Genomic DNA, 22,992 nt, shown 5'->3' with positions numbered 1-22,992 from the left:
GATAGAGGCGCCATCACGACGAGTGAGATTTCGGGTCGTGACAAGTTGGTGTCAGAGCATAGGTTACATAATTCTCACGAGTCATGAGCAGGTTTAGTAGAGTCTTGCGGATCGGTACGGAGACGTCTGTACTTATCTTCGAGAGGCTGCCAAACCCTTAGGAAAAATTCACTTTCTTGTACTCTGTCATGCGAATTTGTTGATTCCAAAAACTAAATTTTTGTTATTCTGTTCTCTCACAGATGGCGGGAACACATACTACTCGATCGGACGGTCAGCCCCCAGTGCCACCAGTTAGGGCCACGAGAGGCCGGGGCCGTGATGGAGGTCGGGGCTGAGGTAGAGGTCGAGGTGTAGCTCGTACAGCAGTTGGAGCAGCACCTGTAGCACCACCAGTTGCTCCAGCTCAGGAGCAGATTCCAGATATAGTTGAGCCGGCAGGACCAGCTCAGGCACCAGTTGTGCCCATTGTGATTCCAGGCCTTCAGGAGGCTATAGCTCAAATATTGATAGTTTGCACTGGCCTTGCTCAGGTGGTTTCGGCTCAGGTTGCACCAACCACTTCTCAGGCCGCGGGAGATAATCATACCTCTGTTGCCCATACTCCAGAGCAAGTAGTGCAGGGAGTTCAGATACCCGGGGCACTACCAGCCCAGCGGGCTGTAGCTGTTCAGGCCCCGGTAGTCCCCGTTATGAAAGATAATGAGCAGAGGAGACTTGAGAGATTTGGGAAGCTTTGATCTCCATCATTTAGCGGTGCTGAGTCAGAGAATGCTCAGGGATTTGTAGATAAGTGCCAGCGGATGCTGCGGACAACGGGTATTCTGGAGACCAGTGGGGTGTCGTTCACTACTTTTCAGTTTTCTGGGGCTGCCTTCAGATGGTGGGAGGCTTATAAGAGGCGCAGGTCGGTCAGTGCAGTACCACATACATGGCAGGAGTTCTCTATTCTCTTTTTGGAGAAGTTCGTGTCGCAGTCTCGCAGGGAGGAGCTCCGCAGATGGTATGAGCAGCTTCGGCAGGATGGCATGTATGTGACCCAGTATGAGATGAGGTTTTCTGAGTTGGCTCATCACGCAGTTTGGCTGGTTCCCACTGATAGGGAAAGGATTAGGAGATTCATTGATGGCCTCACATATTAGCTGCGGTTACTTATGACTCGGGAGAGGGTATCTGGTGCTACTTTTAATGAGGTAGTTGACATTGCTCGGCAGATAAACATGGTCCGTAGCCAGGATCGTGGAGAGAGGGAGGCCAAGAGGCCTCTTGGATCATGTGATTTCAGCGGTGTTCCTTCAAGGGGTCAGTTTTACTGCGGCAGGGGTCGTCCTTACAGGCACGCTAAGACGGGTCGTCCAGTTCACCGTGGTGCATCATCCATCCATGGTTCATATAGTTCTTATCAGGGTCAGTCATCTCTCAGTGCCCTTCCAGCCCAGAGTTCGTCATGTGCTCCTTCAGTTCATGGTTTATTTGCACCTGGTGCTTCTAGCAGTTATTCTGGTTCTCGCGGCCCGATTCAGTCCTCACCACCACCAGTACTGGGGAGTTGCTTTGAGTGTGGGGAGTTTGGTCATATGTGGAGGCAGTGTCCTCGTTGCTCGGGAGGTCCAGTGCTGTAGAGGAGTCAGACTACGACTTCAGCACCAGTTACTTCGCCACCCGTCCAGCCAGCTCGGGGTGGGGTTCAGTCAGCTAGGGGTCGCCCAAGAGGGGGAGGCCGATCAGGTGGCAGTCAGGCCTGATTCTATGCTTTTCCTTCCAGGACAGATGTCGTTGCCTCAGATGCAGTGATCACAGGTATTGTCTCAGTGTGCCATAGGGAGGCTTCTATATTATTTGACCTTGGTTCTACTTATTCGTATGTATCATTGTACTTTACTCATTATCTGGATATGCCCCGTGAGTCCTTAGTTTCACCTATTTGTGTATCTACGCTGGTGGGCGATACTATTATTGTGGACCGTATATATCGGTCTTGTGTGGTAACTATTGGGGGATTGGAGACCATAGTCGATCTCTTACTGCTCAGTATGGTTGATTTCGATGTAATTCTGGGTATGGATTGATTGTCTCCATGTCATGCTATTCTGGACTGTCACGCAAAAACCGTGACATTGGCGATGCCGGGGTTGCCGAAGGTCGAATGGAGAGGTTCTCTAGATCATGTTCCCAGCATGGTAATTTCTTATTTGAAAGCCCAACGTATGGTTGGGAAGGGGTGTTTGTCATATTTGGCTTTTGTGAGAGATGTTGATGCAAATACTGCTACTATTGATTCAGTACTAGTAGTGCGAGACTTTTCGGATGTATTTCCTGCAGACCTGCCGGGTATGACGCCCGACAAGGATATTAATTTCGGTATTGACTTGGTGCCGAGCACTCAGCTCATTTCTATTCCTCCGTATCGTATGGCACCAGCTGAATTGTAAGAGCAACTTCAGGAACTTCTTGATAAGTGGTTTATTAGGCCTAGTGTGTCACCTTGGGGTGCACTTTGTGAAAAACAAATATGGTACTATGCGGATGTGCATCGATTACAGGCAACTGAACAAAGTTACAATCAAGAATAAGTATCCTTTGCCGCATATTGATGATTTATTTGACCAGCTACAGGGAGCGAAGGTATTCTCCAAAATTGATTTGAGATCCGGGTATCACCAGTTAAATATTCTAAAGATGGCATTCAGGACCCGTTAGGGTCACTATGAATTTCTCGTGATGTCTTTTGGGCTGACCAACACCCAAGCAGCATTTATGCACTTGATGAATAGCGTATTGCAATCGTATCTTGATTCGTTTGTCGTGGTATTTATTGATGATATCCTGGTGTACTCACGTAGTCAGGAGGAACATGCACAACACTTGGGTATTGTATTACAGAGGTTGAGAGAGGAGAGACTTTATGCTAAATTCTCTAAGTGTGAGTTCTGGCTTAGTTTGGTGGTATTCTTGGGACACATAGTGTCCAGTGAAGGGATTAAGGTGGATCCGAAGAAGATAGAGGCAGTTCAGAGTTGGCCCAGACCATCTTCAGTTACTGAGATTCAGAGTTTTCTCAGTTTGGTCAGTTATTATCGTCGCTTTGTGGAGGGTTTCTCATCTATTGAATCGCCTATGACTAAATTGACCCAGAAAGGTGCTCCATTCAGGTGGTCGGATGAGTGTGAAGAGTGCTTTCAAAAGCTCAAGGCAGTTTTGCCTACAGGTTCACGGTCATATACTGTGTATTATGACGCATCTCGTATTGGTCTCGGCGCAGTGCTGATGCAAGACTGTAGAGTGATTGCCTATGCGTCCAGATAGTTAAAGATACATAAGAAGAATTATCCGGTCCATGACCTTGAATTAGCAGCTATTGTTCATGCCTTGAAGATTTGGCGGCACTATTTGTACGGTGTCTATTGTGAGGTTTATACTGATCACCAGAGTATACAACATCTGTTTAAACAGAAGGATCTTAATTTGTGGAAGCGGAGGTGGTTGGAGTTGCTTAAGGATAACGATATCACCATTCTCTATCATCCCAGAAAGGCCAATGTGGTGGCTGATGCCTTGAGTCGTAAAGCGGAGAGTTTGGGCATCTTAGCATACTTACCGATAGCAGAAAGCCCTTTAGCCTTGGATGTTCAGGCCTTGGCCAACCAGTTGTTAGATTGGATGTTTCCGAGCCAAATCGAGTTTTGGCTTGTGTGATTTCTCAGTCTTCTCTTTATGATCGTATCAGAGAACGTCAGTATGATGACCCTCTTCTGTTTGTCCTTAAGGACACGGTTCAGCACGGTGATGCCAAGGAAGTCACTATTGGGGATGACGGTGTATTACAGATGTAGGGCAGGCTATGTGTGCCTAATGTAGATGGTTTGCGTGAGTTGATTCTCCAGGAAGCTCACAGTTCGCGGTACTCTATTCATCCAGGTGCCACGAAGATGTATCAGGATTTGAGGCAATACTAATGGTGGAGGTGAATGAAGAAAGATATCGTTGGGTTTGTAGCTCGGTGTTTATATTGTCAACAGGTGAAGTATGAGCATCAGAGACCGAGCGAATTGCTTCAGAGACTTGAAATACCGGAGTGGAAGTGGGAGCGTATTACCATGGACTTTGTAGTTGGGATCCCACAGACTTTGAGGAAGTTTGATATTGTTTGGGTGGTTGTAGATCGGTTAACCAAGTTTGCGCATTTTATTCCAGTTGGTACTACTTATTCTTCGGAGCGATTGGCTGAGATTTATATCCGCGAGATTGTTCGCCTACACTGTGTGCCAGTGTCCATCATTTCAGATCGAGGCACACAGTTTACATCACAATTTTGGAGAGCAGTGCAGCGAGAACTGGGCACATAAGTTAAGTTGAGTACAACATTTCACCCTTAGACGGACGGACAGTCCGAGTGCACTATTCAGATATTGGAAGATATGTTACGCACTTGTGTCATTGATTTTGGGGGTTCTTGGGATAAGTTTCTGCCACTCGCGAAGTTTGCTTACAATAACAGCTACCAATCGAGCATTCAGATGGCTCTGTATGAGGCTTTATATGGGAGACGGTGTCGGACCCCGGTGGGTTGGCTTGAGCCGAGTGAGACTAGGCTATTGGGTACTGATTTGGTTCAGGATGCTTTGGAGAACGTTAAATTGATTCAGGAGCGGCTTCGCACGGCGCAATCTAGATAGAAGAGTTATGCCGATCGGAAGGTCCGTGATGTTGCTTATATGGTTGGGGAGAAGGTTCTGCTCAAGATTTCACCCATGAAGGGTGTGTTGAGGTTCTGGAAGAAGGGAAAGTTGAGCCCTTGGTATATTGGCCCTTTTGAGATACTTAAGAAGATTGGAGAGGTGGCTTATGAACTTGCTTTACCACCTAGTTTATCAAGTGTTCATCCAGTGTTTCATGTATCTATGCTCTGGAAGTATGTCGGGGATCCGTCGCATGTTTTGAATTTCAGCACAGTGCAGTTAGATGGTAATTTGACTTATGATGTGGAGCCGGTGGTCATTTTAGACCGATAGGTTCGAAAGTTGAGATCAAAGAACATAACTTCAGTGAAAGTGCAGTAGAGAGGCCAGCCAATAGGAGAAGCTACCTGGGAGATTGAGCGGGAGATGCGGAGCAAATATCCACACCTATTTGAGGCTCCAGGTATGATTCTAAACTCGTTCGAGGACGAACATTATTTTAAGATTGAGAGAATATAACGACTCGGCTGGTCATTTTGAGTATTATAACCTTGTTTCCCTATTTACTGCTCAATTTATGCTTTACAGTCATTTTATGACTTATCGGGTTAGTTGGTTTGGGTCCGGAAGGATTTCGGAGTGAATTGAGACACTTAATCTCATAATTGAAAACTTAAGTTGGAAAGAGTTGACCAGAGTTTGACTTTTGAGTAAACGACCCCGGAATAAGAGTTTTGATGATTCCAACAGCCCCGTATGGTAATTTTGGACTTAGGAGCATGTCCGAAATTTTATTTGAAAGTCTGTAGTTAAATTAGGCTTGAAATGGCTAAAATAGGAATTTAAGTTTGGAAGTTTGACCGGGGAGTTGATTTTTTGATATCAGAGTCGAAATCCAATTCTGAAAATTTTCATAGATCCTTATGTCATTTATGACTTGTGTGCAAAATTTGAGGTCAATCGGAATTGATTTGATAGGTTTCGGCATCGAACGTAGAAGTTGGAAATTCTTAAGTTCCTTAAGCTTGAATTGGGGTATGATTCGTGGTTTTACCATTATTTTATGTGATTTGAGGTTTCAACTAAGTTCGTAAGATATTTTAGGACTTGTTGGTGCATTTCGTTGAGGTCCCGAGGGCCTCAGGTAGTTTCGTATGGTTAACGGATCAAAATTTGGACTTAAACAGCTGATGGAATTTTTCTGCTGGAAATTTCTGCTGAAAATCGAGGCTGGAAAAAAATCGAAGCTGAAAAAATCGAGGGCAGCGCCTGGACAGAAACTTTAAGTTATAAAATGGGGGCTTCGTCCCATTTTTCATTTTTGACAAATTGGAGCTTGGGGAGAGGCGAGTTTTGAGAGATTTTCAAGGAAAAATATTGGGGTAAGTGATTCTAACTCGGATTTGGTCAATATACACGAATATATCATTATTTTCATCATTTAATTAGTGTTTTGAAATGGAAATTTGGGAAAAATGAGGAAGAGTTCTTGAACTAGAATTTTGAGGTTTTGAATGAGATTTTGTTATCGAATTTGAGTAAATTTGGTATGGTTAGACTCGTGAGTGAATGGGCTTTCGGGTTTTGTGACTTTTGTCGGATTTCGAAACGTGGGCCCGGGGGTCGGGTTTGAGCCAATTTCGGATTTTTGGCTATAATTTCGTATTTTCTTGTGGAATTGATTCCTTTAGCCTATATTGATTGTATTGTACTGCTTGTGGCTATATTCGGGGTGTTTGGAGATCAATTCACGAGGCAAGGGCATAGCGGAGTAAGAAATTACGTGATTTTTAGGTAAGTAACAGTTCTAAATTTGGTCTTGAGGGTATGAAACCCCGGATTATGTGTTATGTGATTGGTTTTGAGGTGACGCACATGCTAGGTGATGGGCGTGTACCGTAGGAATTGTGACTTGTAGCATGTTTGGCCAAGCTTCTAAAATTAGCTTATTTTGAGAAGTGCTTTTCTCAAAAGTACTTTTTAAAAAAGTGCTTTTAGTGAGAAGTAGATTGTGTGTGGCTAATTAATTTGAAAAGCATTTTTGAGCAGTAATTAGTATTTGGCCAAGCTTTTAAAAATTGCTTCTAAGTGTATTTTTCTCAAAAGTGCTTCTCAGAAAAGTGATTTTAGAGAGAAACTATTTTTTTCTGTTTCTCAAAACTGCTTCTGCTTCTCCTCAAAAGCACTTTTTTTTCCTTCCAAAAGCTTGGCAAACACCTCAATTTTTAGCCAAAAGTACTTTTGGCTTTAAAAAAACACTTTTGGCCCAAATATAAGCTTGGCCAAACAGGCTATTGGTCAATTCCATGGATCTGTGTAGTTGAATAAATTATTGTTACCCGTACATTTTTTCACGTATTAGGGAAATTAAACTATAAATCATGTTTAAACCATGTGTTGACACTGTTGGGACCCACATAGGTCGTGTATATGTTAAATTATCTGTTAAATTACTATTTTGTACTCAGTCACGATTTTACTTACATATTACATCTCAGTCTCTCTTTTTCATTATTGATGCATCATATTATTGTTGTTGGGCTACTTATCATGATTTCTGAGAGCCCGAGAGACTGGAGAGGTTGATGACTGAGTGAGGCCGATGGCCTAATTGTGAGAATATTTATGGGATCGGGCTGCACGTTGTAGCATGTTTTATTGATTTATGCCATGATTGGCTTCTTATAGCGTTTGGGCTGAAGGAGCCCCTCCGAAGTCTGTACACACCCCCAGTGAGCGCAGGTACCTACTGAGTGCGAGTGTAGAGTGCTGAGTGATTGAGAAGAATGAGTGACTGTGAGAAAAGAGTGACTGTGAGGTTGGAGTGAATGAGAGGACTGAGTGACTGTTACTCTAAGAGGATGCATTGATTTCATTATTGCTGCATTTCAGCTGTCATATATCACTTTTTTGGAAATTTATGAAAGACATTATATTCTGTTTCAGACGAAGTTGATATGAAATTACTGTGGAATTTAAATGTTGAACTTGAAAGCATGCCTACTCTTTTATGTTGAAAATCACTATATTTGGACTTAGCTGTGAAGCTCGTCACTACTTTCAGTTCTTATTTATTATTGTTACTTACTGAGCTGGTTGTACTCATACTACAGCCTGCACTTAGTGTGCAGATCCAGGTGATTCCGGACATAGTGGGTGTTAATTCTTTCGCACAGTTGATTTTTCGAAGATTCAGAGGTAGCTACCGTATTTCACAGATCTTGTCTCCCCTTCCCTATCTCCTTATTTACTGTATTTGGCATCAGATTATTATAGACCGTATTTTCCAGACTTGTAACGTATAGATGCTCATGTACTCAGTGACACCGGATTTTAGGAGTGTATTTATATCCAGTATTTGTGAGATTTTCTCTTAAACTTAATTATTATATTTTCCGTATTTAAAAAAAATTGTGGGTTATTGATGTTGTCGTCTTGCCTAGTATTGAGATAGGCGCCATCACGACGGGTGAGATTTCGGGTCGTGCCATTGTTTCTCTCAAATAGTAGTTAAAATATTACAAGTCTGTAGCATAGATTATCCAGGACTGTGGGACGATATCTTAAACTATACTAGAATTCAACAGAGTAGAAAATTCCAATACACATTGGCCTCGTCAATATTCACCTTCATTCTCATAGCTATATTCCTTAACTTTCCCAATAGTTCTTAGCATTGTAGCCAATATCATAGAACACCCCTGCTTATAAAAATTATTTGATCAAGAACCACATAACATTACTTCAGACAGCAAAACATTCTGAAATTTCTTCAAGGGGTTTTTTTTTTTTACCTGTGCTAGAACACCAAATAGGGAAATCCATTGGAATACACCGCTATTCGACTTCACAAACTCCTTGAAATCATTGTTCGCAACAAATTTTCGTAGTCCGAAAAATAAACTGTAACAAAAATAATATGAAGAAAAAGAGATTTCATTGATAAATATTTGTGAGTACAATTTTATGTATCCTTTGATTCTCCTCTCTAAAATTCTTCGTGATTCGAGGGCCTGAGAAGCGTCTTTCTTGAATGTAGGACGATGCATACCTCCTTGTGATGTATTTAATCGCCAAGAATATCGAGCAGCACTTTGTTGTTACGGGTTGAACTCCGGGAATAACTTCGTTGATCACTCCTTTGTTGAAGAACTATGTACTTGATGATTGATCTCTGTGTTTGTGGATGCCTTCACCAATTGCGGAATGTTCTTCTCCAACTCTCTGAATGTCCTCCGAGAGTTATGTAACCCCTCTATTTATAGTTGTAGAGGATGGACAGTCCAGCTACATATGAACTCTTTTGCTTGATTCTGATTGGCTCATGTGAGTCATCAACCCTATCACATAAGCTATGTCATAAGCTTGCTTGTGATTGGCTAAGACATGTCATTTTAGACACTTGGCAACTCTTGATTGGTCACTGTTTTGGTCTAGACTGCCACATAATTTTAACACGTGACGTCACCTTATTGGCCTGGAGTTTGACTGGATATGTCATGTCACTTGACACATGGCATGAGCGTGGGCCTTAACATGAAATGGACCTTGGGCTTAAAAATATTAAAATTGACTTATTTAATTTGTAAAGTCCAAATTAATTATTCGCCCCAAAATAATGTAGAATTTAATCCAAATTTTGTATGGACTAAATTCAATAATTTTTACTTGTCTACAATCATCAAATCTTCCTGATGGATCTTCTGGTAAATCCTGATTTAGGTAAAAAAAAAAAAAAAAAACATAATCAGAACATTGGAGAGAAGCAACGAGGTTCTTTTGTCGATGTCTTGATCAATAGAATACAGAAAGCTAACTTGAATAACAATAGTTGAATAACAATATGATAAAGATTTCTTAGATGCATGCATACCTTCTCCCAGTCAGAATTCAACAAAACGTCAGCTGCTATTCCAATCTCTGATAGAAGAAGCACAAATATGATGAACATATACTATAATTATTGTTTTGATCTCTTTCTATGCAGCTCCTTTCCTACAAGCATATATGAGAACTATCTATAAGAAGGATACAGAAGAGAGGCAATAGGAGTTGGCAGAGTTTGCAGCAACATGGCCAAGGCAAGTGATAGCACACAAAGCAGTGCCAATACCAAGAAATGCATGGATGAATTTCAGCAGTATTAACATTTCTTTTATGCCAAGACTGTATTATAGGCAAGGAGTTAAAATTAGGGGCAGAGCTACATGGTCTAAAGGGGGTTCAATTTAATCCTTTTCACCGAAAGATATACTTTGCAAATAGTTGAATCCCCTTGATATAAGTGAAGTTTCGAGTGTAGGGGGCGGAGCTACAGTGCCGGGAGCGGGTTCGACCGAACCCGGTAGCTTTGGTTCGAACCTTGTATATGTCTTAAAAATTTATTAAATATATATCTAAATTATTAATTTAGAACCCAGTAGCTTAAAACGATTAGAATCTCGAACCCATAAACTTGAAATCATATCTCTGCCTCTGCTAGTGTAGAGGCAAAGGTGGTTCAAAAATTAGTTTACGTCACACGTTTGAATCTCAGGTGTGACATTTTTACATTTCAAGCTACACCAGTGGTCAAAGCGAATAAACAAATTAAGGTTGTGAAAGTAATACCACTAAGTTGAGAACTCACCAAGGGATGAATGTGAGTCCGCAGCATCACGCTGCCAAACTCTAATCATCCATATGCCATAGAAAAGCATTGCAATACCCACAAATCCTATTGTTAGATTTGTGAACTTGAGGGACCATTGCAGGCAAACCTTCACAGGTTTTACCATCTTGTACTATAAAGAGTAACTGTTCACTCACTTGGTAGGGAAATTAGAAGAGCGCTAGCTCTTATCTCTGAAATGATAACTTTGAAGAATGCATGACAGAGCATATTGTTACATTTAGTATAACTGTTTGGAGTCTTGATTTGTAAGAAATTAGGATATGCAAGAATTGCCCAGGTAGATATGCTAAAAGAAGGAAAAGAGCTTATTCTTTCTACTTTTGTTGGAGGACCTACTCAATTATCAGTTGCTTGCTGTTTTTGTATAACCTGAAAATTGATTGCCAAAGATGGGGTCGGATAACAACTGTCTATTTCGAGAATTATGTTAACAGTAATATATTGCCAAATGATTCTAAGTAGATACAGTATTTTGTAACTGCAATTAGTTAGCTTAGGCAGTAAGATATGATGTGATGATATAAATGGAGAAGATTGAGAACATCTTCATCGTAGCCCAAGCCACTGATGTTTTGTCAGACATACTGAAAATGTTCTTTTAGGTTGTCATTTGACTTGAATGTTACCTTATCTTCGTTTTTCTTTATTTAGCTGTGTGTGAATTCTCTTAAGAAATTTCCTCCTCTTCCTATATAATTCAAAAGGAGGCATGCATTCGCAACCAAGGAAGAAAATTAATTGGGAGAATTGGGTTTTACTTCATAACTACCGCAGATGAAACAACTGACAAAGTCTTGAATATCTGAGCATCTGCTATTGTGATGCTCAGAAGAAATAATGGCATCAATAAGTCATAGTATTGTTATCTCTACAACTCTTCCAAAAAGCTAATATATTTGTCGCCGGGATCACTTCACTGGCAACATTTAAAGAGCATATGCGAGGGAAAGATGATTTGTAATTCCATTAAAAGTGTAGATATACTAGGTATCGAAAGCTGAAGAGTATGCCATTCTTGCTCCCAACACTGGATAAAGACGAAGAATTTGTTAGCACGTACTCTGCAAATGCAGGGAGCATGATGTAGCCCTCTTGGTTTCCTTTGATAAAAGATATTTCTAATCTAGGTTGACCAACAATCATTCGACAGCACTTTTCTTCAATAATGTTTAAACCCCAAAATTTTGGAATAAGAAAGAAGGCAGCTGAAGCGCAATAAAAAGATACACCCGCAACAAAATTCATGTACAGTATATTAGCCACAACACCCCTCATCAATTTTACTCCCCGTACAAAATGAAGGCCATCAGAAAACAAATGAGCTATTACTTTTGACGACGAAGGAATTCCTTCATCTCTGTCAAAATATCAGCCTTCACTATGATGCGCAGTTGCTTAGAGTCCTCCCACAGTAATCCTCCATATTCCCTGGCAAAATCACATGCAGCCTCAAAGACATCCTACAGTTATGTAAACAAAAGCAATCATGTCATATAGCCATAAAAATTAAAACGTTAATCAAATAAGTTTGTAATGCAAATAACATATATCTTGGCACTCACTTTAGAAGGGAATTCATCGTAGAGGTGGGCGGGAATCATCTCAACCCGATTCAGATCTGATTCCCACAATCTAATCTGGCATGAGAAAGTATTAGTTGAATTAGTTGACTTGAAAAGAACTTGTTTTCCTAATAATCCTTTCATCAGTATTTGTCAATGAAGACATATACTGTTGAATTGGCTTAACAGCTTCTGGTTGGCCACAGTGATGGGAATGTGATACTACTCAAGAATATATTCTACCAATGAATCAGTATAAATAATAAATGGGGTCCAATCAGTAATCATCCAACAAATAACCAAAATGTATTTTTTATTACTAGAGCTTTACTGTCATTCAATTTCAATGCGCTATGAAATAGTAAAAGAAACCTGATCAGTAACATTCTCGGGCACGGACGGTATCCTCTCTGCAACCCTAGGATGGGCATTCTGCTGAAGGAAAGAAATTATCTGCAAATTCCATGCACCCAAAGCACCACAGGTCAAAAACTTCAAGTGAAAAAATTGTATTGCAACTGCTCAATTATAACCACGTCCAGATAGAATAACTTATAATTCTACTTGAAACATTTGGCAAATCATCATGACTTTTTGTTCCCTTTTTTTTGGAGGGGATAAACCAATCAACATGACATTTAACCTAATACATTTAATAGCTATGGATGAGGATAATTGGAACTTGAATACACATTAATCCGATCAACACAAGCAAAGGTTTCTACTTTTCATATTTAACCTTTGCAATTCATACAGAATTAAAATTCAGAAGTCAGTAAGAATATAGCACCAGAAGCACAATACTTCCTGTAATTCCCATGCTTTCAAGCATGTACTAGTTAAGAAAGGTGCACCAATGTAAATAATATTAGACATGATAAGTGGATTGAGGGACCAGACACAAAACTATAAGAGAAACATTCTTCAGAGGTCTGCTATTAAACAACTACCAACATCGACCAGCTAATCAAGAATATTTTTTCCTTGAGCAATAGCAGCTGACAAAGAATTAATAAGAATCTCTGACAAACATGTCCCGCACTATCAACCTTCTTCAACTTTTGCTTTACATAAAATAAGGCACTCCAAATACAGTTCACTTTCTCAGATATTTTTTAATTAGTGGTCTCCAAAATAAGACAATGCTTGTCAATAAACAAAATAGCAGCTGAAACTTGCCTGCTCAGCAGTAATGCCATTTTGAAAAGCTTTATACAAACTTTCTTTTGTAATAGCACCGACAATGAGATTTGGAAGCTGGTACTCCACCCTGTATTTGCAGTTAAATTTTGTTACTCAGAGAGTTCAATCACAAAAGTGAAAGAATAGAGATCTACTACTAGAAAATCAACACTCAACAGCCAAGCAGAATATTAAGCGTAGCACATAGATTTAATAATTCAAAAAGAGTAATGCATTTCTTGACGAGCACCAATCCACCACATAAAGGTCGCGATGGTATTCTTACCAATTCCAACAAAAAGAAACAAAAGATGCTTATACATTCAAGAGAAAGAGAGTTGGCGCCTATTCTTCCCTTATGTTCTTTTTTTCCCAACCAAAGGACAGAAACAAACACACGCAATGGAAGCAAGTGTTCGTGTACCTTGCAAAGAGGCGTAGGATCTCACAGTGTAATTTTGATGTTGAATATGCATACAACCTGAAGTTTGTTTCAATAACGATAAATCCCTGATGAAAGGGGGAAGGAAGGAAATCAATAGATGTGTTTCTAGTCAGTAAGGTATCATTGAACTTGTCCCACCATTACAAAAACGAATTCGAGGACTTAAATATGGATGACAGGAAGCACAAAATTCTAAATTTCTGATTCAGAATTTGCCGTTTTAAGAAAATTATAATGCTAAAGATGGAAAACAAATAAATAAAAATGGACTGCTATGTAGCTTGACCCAACAACTCTAGAGAATGCTTATATGTGCATCATACCTGTTTCCTGGACGTTGTATCTGCTAAGCTAATTGACAGATTGGTGGCAAGTTTGGTGGGAATAAACCAACTCTCTTTCCTTCCCTTAAAAACAACAAATAGATAAATAGGATTCCATGAGCATCACGGAAAAGAAAAGCTCCATTCATTCTAGTGAGCCCTTTGATGGGGCAATTAGTAGTATTCACCTGCTGCAGCTTGACCAGTCCCAAATCTGAAAGGTCCTTAGTTATACTTCGCTGGAGATCAGTTAATGTGTTTGTATTGTATGCCTATATAATTCAAAAAAAATACAAAAATCAAGCATCCTCAGAAAAAAAGGATAAATAACAGCAGACCTTAGTGCTCCAGAACCAACGAAAATCCATACATTCAGAATTAAAAGGATAGTGTCATTTACTACAGTTCTGGGGCAAACTTAGTCCAAAATGTGCTAGCTCTGTCTAGTAATACCTTGCCAGTAACATGAAAGCTTAGCTCCAACAGAAATGCAATAAGATCTGCTGAATCCACACCTCGCTCCTTCATTAATATGAGAAATACAGTGTAAATAATTAAGTAAAAGTCATAAGTCGTCATTTGCAGAATTTGAGTAAAACACAACATCTATTCAACATTATGGTCATAGGCACAGTATCTTTCCAACCAAGATCTTAAATAATAGAGCGAATACATTCCAGAATGTTGGTCGCATTGACTAATTTACAATAGTGAAGAAATAAAGGAAACATTAGAAAAAGGAAAGAGTGAATAAAAAATACGAGATGAAGAACAGTAAACTCAAAGGTGGAAGTTATGAGCTCAACTCAACTACGTTTCAATCCCAAACCAGTTTAGATTATATGAATTTTATATGAACCCCAGTATGACTGTATCCATTCCGCTTTATTCTTCAGCATTCAAATGATTCATCAAAGTTTGACTATTTTTACGTGGGACGTCAACTTCCCGCAACACTCTTTCTTTATCTGAGCATGGGACTGGCATTGCTTCGTGAAGCTTACATATGCGGAATAGGCAGCAAGAATGACCAGCTCCCTAAATTGGCAGGCAGAATAATCTGCTCTGAAATTACTTTTCCCACCTACCGCCTTATCTTCAAAGTCTCTCAGAACACTTGTCAACGAAGTGAAGTACAAGCAACTATTAAATGTAATTGGATTTCAAAAAATGAATGCTGTTTTCCATGAAAGAGCTAACAAGAGAGAAGAGAGAGAAAAGGAAAGAGGTAAAATGAGTTCTATGAATAAAACATCAAGAATTATTACCTCAGCATTTGTTATGTACTCCCTGATGATGTACCAAAGCTGTGCATTTGTGTCCATCAGCTGTTATACACGGTGGTGAATAGAACTTCAAATGAGATATTGACTGACTGAGATAACTTAGTGACTCGTACCAGGAACTGGAACCCACTTTCAGTCAACCTTGGAGGTTCCCTGTCATCTCTGCTTAAGAAGGCATGAACTCATTGAGGTTATGTCTATTATTTCAAAAATCTTCCACACATACATGAACAAAGCACTATACATATGTGTGTGTGTATGTAATATTTATCCAAAATACTACACTAGAAAGTACCTCTGACTTAAAAGGCCACGCTGGAAAATTTTCATCATTGAAGAGCTTATGTTTGTGGTCTTTCCAGCTTCACTGGAGCTTATAAGGTGCAGCAGAAAGCACTGGTTGCCACAGTTGCAAGTCATAAAAAGAGTTGCCAAAATTATAGTCAAGCTGCAGATTGATCAATAGCAAAGTAGATTTTCTCACAACATATTATTACATATTCTGAACTCTCCAGCAAGATGAAAATACAAGAACTACTAATATAATGCAATTCATACCTCCCATTGTTCAACAGCAAATGCCTCTAACTCCTCCAAGCTAGGAAGCCTCACAGTGATATTAGAAGGCATTGGTTCCCTTGGTAAGACTCCACTACAGTAATTGAACTCACAAGTCATCATCCAAAAATTTCAACTTACAGATCAAGGATATGAAAGAAATATTTCAACATCAACTCACTTTTTCCGAAAAATGAAAGAAAAACTCCAAAACAAATTTAAAAAATTGAAGATATTGAATAATTTTGCAGGAGCTTATTCACTAGGCCTTGTAAATAATAAGGCAAAGGATTCAACGCTCCCACAGAAAATTTCTGGTCTTCTGCAAAAATTGGAAAACACGTCCATCAAAGTAGAAAATATTACCACAACAAATCTCTATATCAAGTCTAGCACCTTCTAGATTAACCAAGGGTCAATATAACAGGGTCGAATTGCAAATTGAAGCTGAATTTTGAATTGCAGCATGACAATATTAAGACGCCAGTCACACAGCACGAATAAGACAAACATATACACAACTGAGAAGATACTTATCCAACAACAACAATAACAACTATGCCTCAATACCAAAATAGTTTCTTCTTTTTCCTTTTTGGCTGAACAGTATGCCTCAATTCCAAAAGAGCCAAAACCTTTGGATCTTTAAGTGAAAAGTGCAGGCGCCAACAACAATAACAACAATCACGACTCAGTCCTAAACAAGTTGGGATCGGCCAAATGAATCATCACTCACCACGTCACTCCATTTAATCTCATCGAATGCCAATATTATACACATACGAATAGAAAATATTAGATGCTATGTATACAAATAAAAAGTATTAGAAGCACCAATGAAGAAAAATAAAAATATAGAAATGTAATGCAAGAAAATGTAACAATAAGAATGGGAAAACTACAATAAAACTATATATTTGCTGTTGTGCCGTCAAAAACAGAACCCGTTGGCGAAGGTGCACATGCCTTAGCACCTTGATGCTTACCCCAAACCGCCGATTAAGCAAAGAGCACAATCTGGGCTTCTCCGAGCTTCAGCACGCTCTAAACGAGTCTTTAACAACAATGATTTATTCAACTCTATTTGGGCACATTTTATTCCAATATGCAATAATTTATCTTTTAAGACAAATTAGGGAAAATAATAATGGTCACACCATTGGGCTCAAACCCAAAACCACAAGTAAGAGTCTTGCGCTCTAATGACTGGAAGATACTTATCCACTCCAACAAAACTGTCAGCCTACTTTAAAAAATAACAGTAAATTCAAAGACAGCAGCTCATCACAACTCCATAATCCTATAATGACCAACTACTGGAGATCCTTGAGCGAGAAATATACTGTGTGCGTGTGCGCGCACGCGCTCGCGCGCGTGTGTGTGTGTGTGTGTGTGTGTGAGAGAGTGAGAGAGAGAGAGAGAGAGAGGGAGAGGGAGAGAGAGAGTACATCTTAAATCTACATTACAAGTTGGCATGCCTTCTACCCAAAAAAGAAATGAAATACTGAATAAACCAAATAAAGATTGTTCTACTACAAAAGTGTACAAAAAACTGATGGGATGTGTTAACAAACAGATGAATTCGCAAAAACTAGTTACTGGACGGAGCAAGTTTGGACTTTAGCTTTCTCCCAAAGTTTAAATTTTGAATAAGAAAGAACAAAATTAACCAATGCATTGTGATAACCAACAGAAGAAAGCAAAACTGTAGTAGATGCTATTGCAACTTGTGCTCCTCTGTTTAACTATTTCCTTATTGTTCCTCATGTATCTTTCTTATTTCATAATGTTATTCTTGTTAGAACTGGTCGTGCTGCTTGGAACTGGGATTAATAGGAACGGAGTCTGGTGTCCACGTGATTTAAGTGCCCACTGCCCACTGGCTAGTCATTCATCTAATTGTGCGTATACTTTCATTTTTTAAACCAGTAGTCTCAAAGAAGGCCCTTTTAAATCGTTAACTACCTAAAGAAAAATAAAATACACAAGATAAGGAAGCTTACCCATGGACTATATGCTTCTGAAGATTAAATTGAAATTTTGGATTTAATCGATACATGGCTTCCTTCTTCCTGTAAAAATCAAAGAGAATGGCAGCGGTCAACAATCAAAAACTAACTAAAACAAAAAAGTGAAAATTGACAAGAAACTAGAGCCAATTAGATTGAATTTAAACTTGGGGATTAACAGTGTCTTCAGCAAAGCAATAATGAACCGCCCTGACCAGTTAACTATCATCCCAATAGTTGCGGCACGATTTCAATAACCTATAATTTCTACTATAACTTATGAAGAGGAAACTATTATTGCAACAGTTGAGGCATGACACAAAAACCTAAAACATCTATAATGCTTGTAAGAGCAAAAACTGCAACATGAAAACAAAATAAAGCTAAGCAAGCATTCGCATTTCAAGATATTCCCTTTGATCATGATTATTTTGAGCAAGGTTCTAAACTAGCTCACATATCATCATTTAGAGTGCTAGAGGAAAACATGAAAACAAGATAAAGAGCAAGTAAAACGGTATATAGGTTAGGATGTAGAAACTAATGTCTTTAAATACTAGAAATCTGAGAATACAAAGCTGTCTAAACAGCTTGTTTTAAGCGCACTCCAGCACTCTCTTTTGAGAAAAAGGTTAATATTTCATTAAAACAATAGCCTCCAGGAGATGCATATTACAAATATATTTACAATAGTGATCCCTTCTCCATCAGACGCTCAAGCACTAACAGAAAATCGATTCGTATATAAGTTCCAACCTCCCTATGCTACCGGACAGGAAGTATTGCAATTGCCAGGCGCACTGAAAGGCTAACTACCACTTTCATTACTAAAATTGGAATAAACAGCATTAATCAAGAAAAGAGAATAGCAGCTATCAAGAAAGAGAAGGATCTGCTAAATAACCTGTCAAATGTTTCCGTCATTACTCTCAGCTGTATCAATCTATCAATGGCAACTTTATGCTTTGAGAATCCATCTGGAAGCACCCACTCCTCCATTGACTTGGCCGAGATCGGTATGTCTATATACAACAATTGTAGCACATACTTCTTTGCTAAGGGAGGTAACGATCTGGCAGAAGAAATGAATAAAATAAACACCTAATACAGCATATTTCTAAATACTATCACCAAAAGAGATTTTTGTTTTCGAATAAACTAGTACCTTTTTTGCCTGCCAAAAAAGAAAGATATTTTTTTCTTTCACTTTTTTCAGTATGTCCAAGTAATCATTAGCATGATTAATTTACAAATTTACATCACATCAACAAGGTCTTCTAGAACTTATTTTGTTCATTAGATTCATCATATTCGATATATATTCTCTTTGTAGAACTACATTTTATCAGATTCAAAAAGACAATCGCATCCACAATCATAGTTCTTGTTGGTTCCCATAGTATCTCCTCGCTATAGCCGAGGTGAACCACTGAACTAAATAATAAGTAATAATATTTTCTCAAATTGTTCAACATTATATATTTGTGTCTCTGTGTGTATTATACTTGTGCCTAGCTTGAAGTTCATTTCTCCAGAATAATAAGCTCAAAAAGAAATCAAATTTCTTTTGCATCCACAAACTTACACACTACTTATCAAACATTAGAAAAAAACAATTGTGAAGATTACATCCAGTTTAAATTGCAAAAATAAATAAAAACGGCAAGATTAAGGATTAACTAATTATGAAACCGAAGTTTGCGCATATAAAAATGGCTATGCAACAAAAAAAAACTCTAACCTGAGGATGACTTCACAGATAAAGGAATTGTCGTAGAGCATGTCGAGCTTCACTGCAAGCAGTGAAGCCACCATGTCCATGAAATTCCTGGCTACTATCTTCACTTGAGGCATTGTTCCCAATTTCTGTTTTCGATCAAATTAGGGTTTTAAATTTCAATTTCTCAACCTAGGGTTTAACTCTGGTGATTCTATGGTACTTTCGCCAATATATTCATACGAATCATGATTTATCAACACAAAGAAAAGTGCAGATTATGAAGTAAACTCGAGCAAGCTCAAGCAATGAAAATCGAAAAGTTACTTGATTCTTGCAATTGAGTAATTGGCACCCGGTGACAACATACGATAGGAATTGGCAAATCTTTGGCCTTAGATTACATTTAGCAAAGGCAGCCCCAAAATAATAGCATTGTATAGCCAAAACCCCAAAAAACCTAATTCCCTGTTTATTCTCCCCCTGTAACCTCCTCTCTACCTCTCTTTGTCATCTTCCTCTCCCTCTCTCCCCCATATTTCTTCTTCTATCTGTCCTATCTCTTTCATGATATAAAAAAATATAATTGGTTAGGTGTTCAATTAAAGTTTGAGAGTTTGGATTTCACCAATGATTTGGACCGAAACCTTAAACCGGACTTAGAGACCTTAAACGAAATCTCCATTGCCGGAATTTTACAACAGCGACTACTCCGCGTCGGAAACTTAACAGAAAATTACTTGATTCAATAAAAAAGCTTCAAATTAAGTGGGTGGTTGAAGTAGCCTTATTTGGCATAATAACAAGCACAAAGCTGACGTAGCGATTTCTTAGGGAGGACTTGACTCGGGACGTTTTGGAAGTTACTTCTCTTTAGTTTTGAGAACTGAGATAATATTCTCACGAAAATTGTGTCATATATATATATACAAAGAAAAAAATAAACTTTTTAAATACATTTTGATATATATATATATATATATAAGGAAAATAAACTTGTATTATATATTTTAATATACATATATGTTTTGATGGGTATACACTACGATATACAAACAACATAGTTATTTTTATTGTGATATACATTGATATAGAGACAACAATAAATTTTAAGCAACTATATTTATTATTTTATATTTTAGAAATACAAAGAATGAAAATTAAATCTTAATATACATTTTGATATACACAAAGAAGAAAAATAAACTTGTAATATATATTTTGATATGCATATTATTTGATGGGTTATGCACTACGATATACAAACAATACAATTATTTTCATTGTGATATACATTGTTATGGAGACAACAATAAATTTTAAGCAACTATATTTATAATTTCATATTTTAGATATACAAAGAAGGAAAATAAAATTTTAATATACATTTTGATATACACAAAGAAGTAAAATAAAAGTTAGGATATGCATTTTGATATACATATGTTGTCATATCATATAAAAATCCCCTTGCAATTTGGGCCAGATACTTCTTGGACTTTCTAGTGTTTGTTTTGGATTTTGAAATTTGAAGGCCCAAGTTTAATTGGGCCTTCGAGATCGAGGGTGAAATTATTGTGGAAATGACATCACGTAGTCATTTTTAAGCATGTTATTTTAAATATATCCACAATTTGCAATGTATTTAAAGATTAGTTAATTTGCTCAAATTTCAAAATTTAAACCTAAAAGTTGAAACTTCAGGACATCGTGTCCTAAAGTTCGAAAATTGTGCCCAGAAGTTCGAATCTTATGTCTTGAATTTAGCAGTTCAAAAATTTAGGACACTAAGTCCTGAATTCCAAATTCATATACTTAGTCCTAAAGTTTGGGTGAAAAGGCTATTCTTTAAATACGTTATAAACTGTGGATATATTTTAAACAACTGCCTTAAAAGTCATTACTGGCGCACTTAGCCCAAAATTATTTTGGACAAGTTACACATTTGGCTGCTCGGCCAAAAGTAATTACATTCCCTAGCCAAAAATATACAAAGATATATGTATATTATATGCATATTATCCATTAATATACAAACTGTACATTTTGCCAGCTATTAATTTTGGGAGCAACTTTAATGTTTAGTTTTCCCAATTATTTCGTTTAATTTTTTTTTTCCTTCATAAATTACTTCTTTGACTATTATTTGGACGTTGAATGATCAAAATGTCACGAGTTTGAATCTAGTAATCTTTTGGTCGTTGTTAACTCAATTTGAATCTTTCGTCTTTAGATGGAATATTTATAAGAAAAATAGGAGAAAAGAAACCCCACATGAAATTTCTATTGCACAAGTTTGAAATTAATATAAATATATAGAATCTTTACACTATTAGCAGTAACATTTAACAACAGTAACATGTTATTAGTCAAATTTCTAGGTTACCAAATTAAATATGCTACGAAGACTTAGATATTGTTATAGGTCAACTTAACAGTATAAAATTTTCATATACACTATCAACACACAAAACTTGGCCTCTAAACAATAACCCAAAAATCAACACTTCTATTTATATGCATAAGTAAAATGCTTAGGAGTAAAAAGTTGTACTTTCAAATAAGTAGCTGTTATAAAATAAAAGCAATTTAGTAAAATATGAACAAGACATGTTGTTATGAAATAAAAGCAATTTAGTAAAACATGAACAAGAAATGGAGATAGAGAGAAGGAAGAGATTTTCTTCTTCAATTGTGTGTATTTTCTTATCTATTACAAGGCCTTTATATAGGCATGAAAAGTGAAGAAAAATATGTCATTGAATATGTCATTAAGCATAGAAATATATCATTGAATATGTCATTAAGCATTTGAGAAGATCATGGAGGAAGAGTAGACATCCACCATAATTTGATTTTTCTTATAACAAAAGTTATTTTATGTCCATAGATAATGTGTCTTGTTAAAACCTTATTAGGAAAAAACCCTATGGGAAAATAATCCTAGTGAAAGAAAAAAAGTACACGTGTTTAGAAATACGCCTTTTGGTTGCCTCGTTAAAAGCCATGCAAGAAAAATTCAGTGGGACAAAACCTTGTAAGGAAAAAAGAGTACAACGCGTATTAACTCCCCCTAATGAGAACATCAATTCACATCATTAAGCCTTCTCATCCCAATCTTATACACTAGTTTCTTGAAGGTTGACGTCGGTAGAGATTTGGTGAACAGATCAGCCATATTATCACTTGAACGGATCTGTTGCACATTGATATCACCATTCTTTTGAAGATCATGTGTGAAAAATAATTTTGATGAAATTTGCTTTGTCCTATCCCCTTTATGAATCCTCCCTTCAATTGGGTTATGCATGTTGTATTGTCTTCATACAAAATTGTAGGTAGTTTGTCACACTTCAAACCACATTTGTCTTGAATAAGGTGTATTATAGACCTCAACCATACACATTCTCGACTTGCTTCATGAATAGCAATTATCTCAGCATGATTAGATGAAGTAGCCACGATTGATTGCTTAGTCGATCGCCAAGATATGGCAGTACCTCCATATGTAAACACATAGCATGTTTGAGATCAAGCCTTGTGTGAGTCATATAAAT

The 22,992-nt window shown here is 37.8% G+C and overlaps 2 protein-coding genes across 3 annotated transcripts; both read right to left on the bottom strand.

Moving 5' to 3' along the window:
- Nucleotides 1–8,296: 8,296 nt before the first annotated feature.
- On the bottom strand, nt 8,297–10,558 carry LOC142178257 (tetraspanin-19-like). The gene is made up of 6 exons (XM_075247587.1): nt 10,309–10,558; nt 9,713–9,831; nt 9,553–9,633; nt 9,348–9,392; nt 8,474–8,533; nt 8,297–8,380 (listed from the first exon to the last, which is right to left on the bottom strand). Exons 1-6 carry the CDS (start codon nt 10,454–10,456, stop codon nt 8,297–8,299), a joined length of 537 nt encoding a protein of 178 aa, XP_075103688.1. The 5' UTR covers nt 10,457–10,558.
- Nucleotides 10,559–11,481: 923 nt separating this feature from the next.
- LOC107801525 (general transcription and DNA repair factor IIH subunit TFB2) lies at nt 11,482–20,331 on the bottom strand. Of its 2 annotated transcripts, none has more exons than XM_016624866.2 (15): nt 19,460–20,331; nt 18,623–18,790; nt 17,713–17,781; nt 15,710–15,803; nt 15,447–15,547; nt 15,265–15,313; nt 15,134–15,193; nt 14,319–14,387; nt 14,054–14,137; nt 13,866–13,949; nt 13,522–13,607; nt 13,095–13,185; nt 12,288–12,368; nt 11,916–11,990; nt 11,482–11,813 (listed from the first exon to the last, which is right to left on the bottom strand). In XM_016624866.2, the coding sequence occupies exons 1-15, from the start codon at nt 19,570–19,572 to the stop codon at nt 11,679–11,681; spliced, it is 1,359 nt and encodes a 452-aa protein (XP_016480352.1). In that variant the 5' UTR covers nt 19,573–20,331; the 3' UTR covers nt 11,482–11,678. The 2 variants fall into 2 exon arrangements, with proteins under 2 accessions (XP_016480352.1, XP_075103904.1); XM_075247803.1 differs by having other exon boundaries at nt 15,134–15,172.
- Nucleotides 20,332–22,992: the final 2,661 nt, after the last annotated feature.

Source organism: Nicotiana tabacum, chromosome 24 (assembly GCF_000715075.1).
Source record: "Nicotiana tabacum cultivar K326 chromosome 24, ASM71507v2, whole genome shotgun sequence".
NCBI lineage: Eukaryota > Viridiplantae > Streptophyta > Magnoliopsida > Solanales > Solanaceae > Nicotiana > Nicotiana tabacum.
This window is presented reverse-complemented; position numbering and strand designations above follow the sequence as displayed.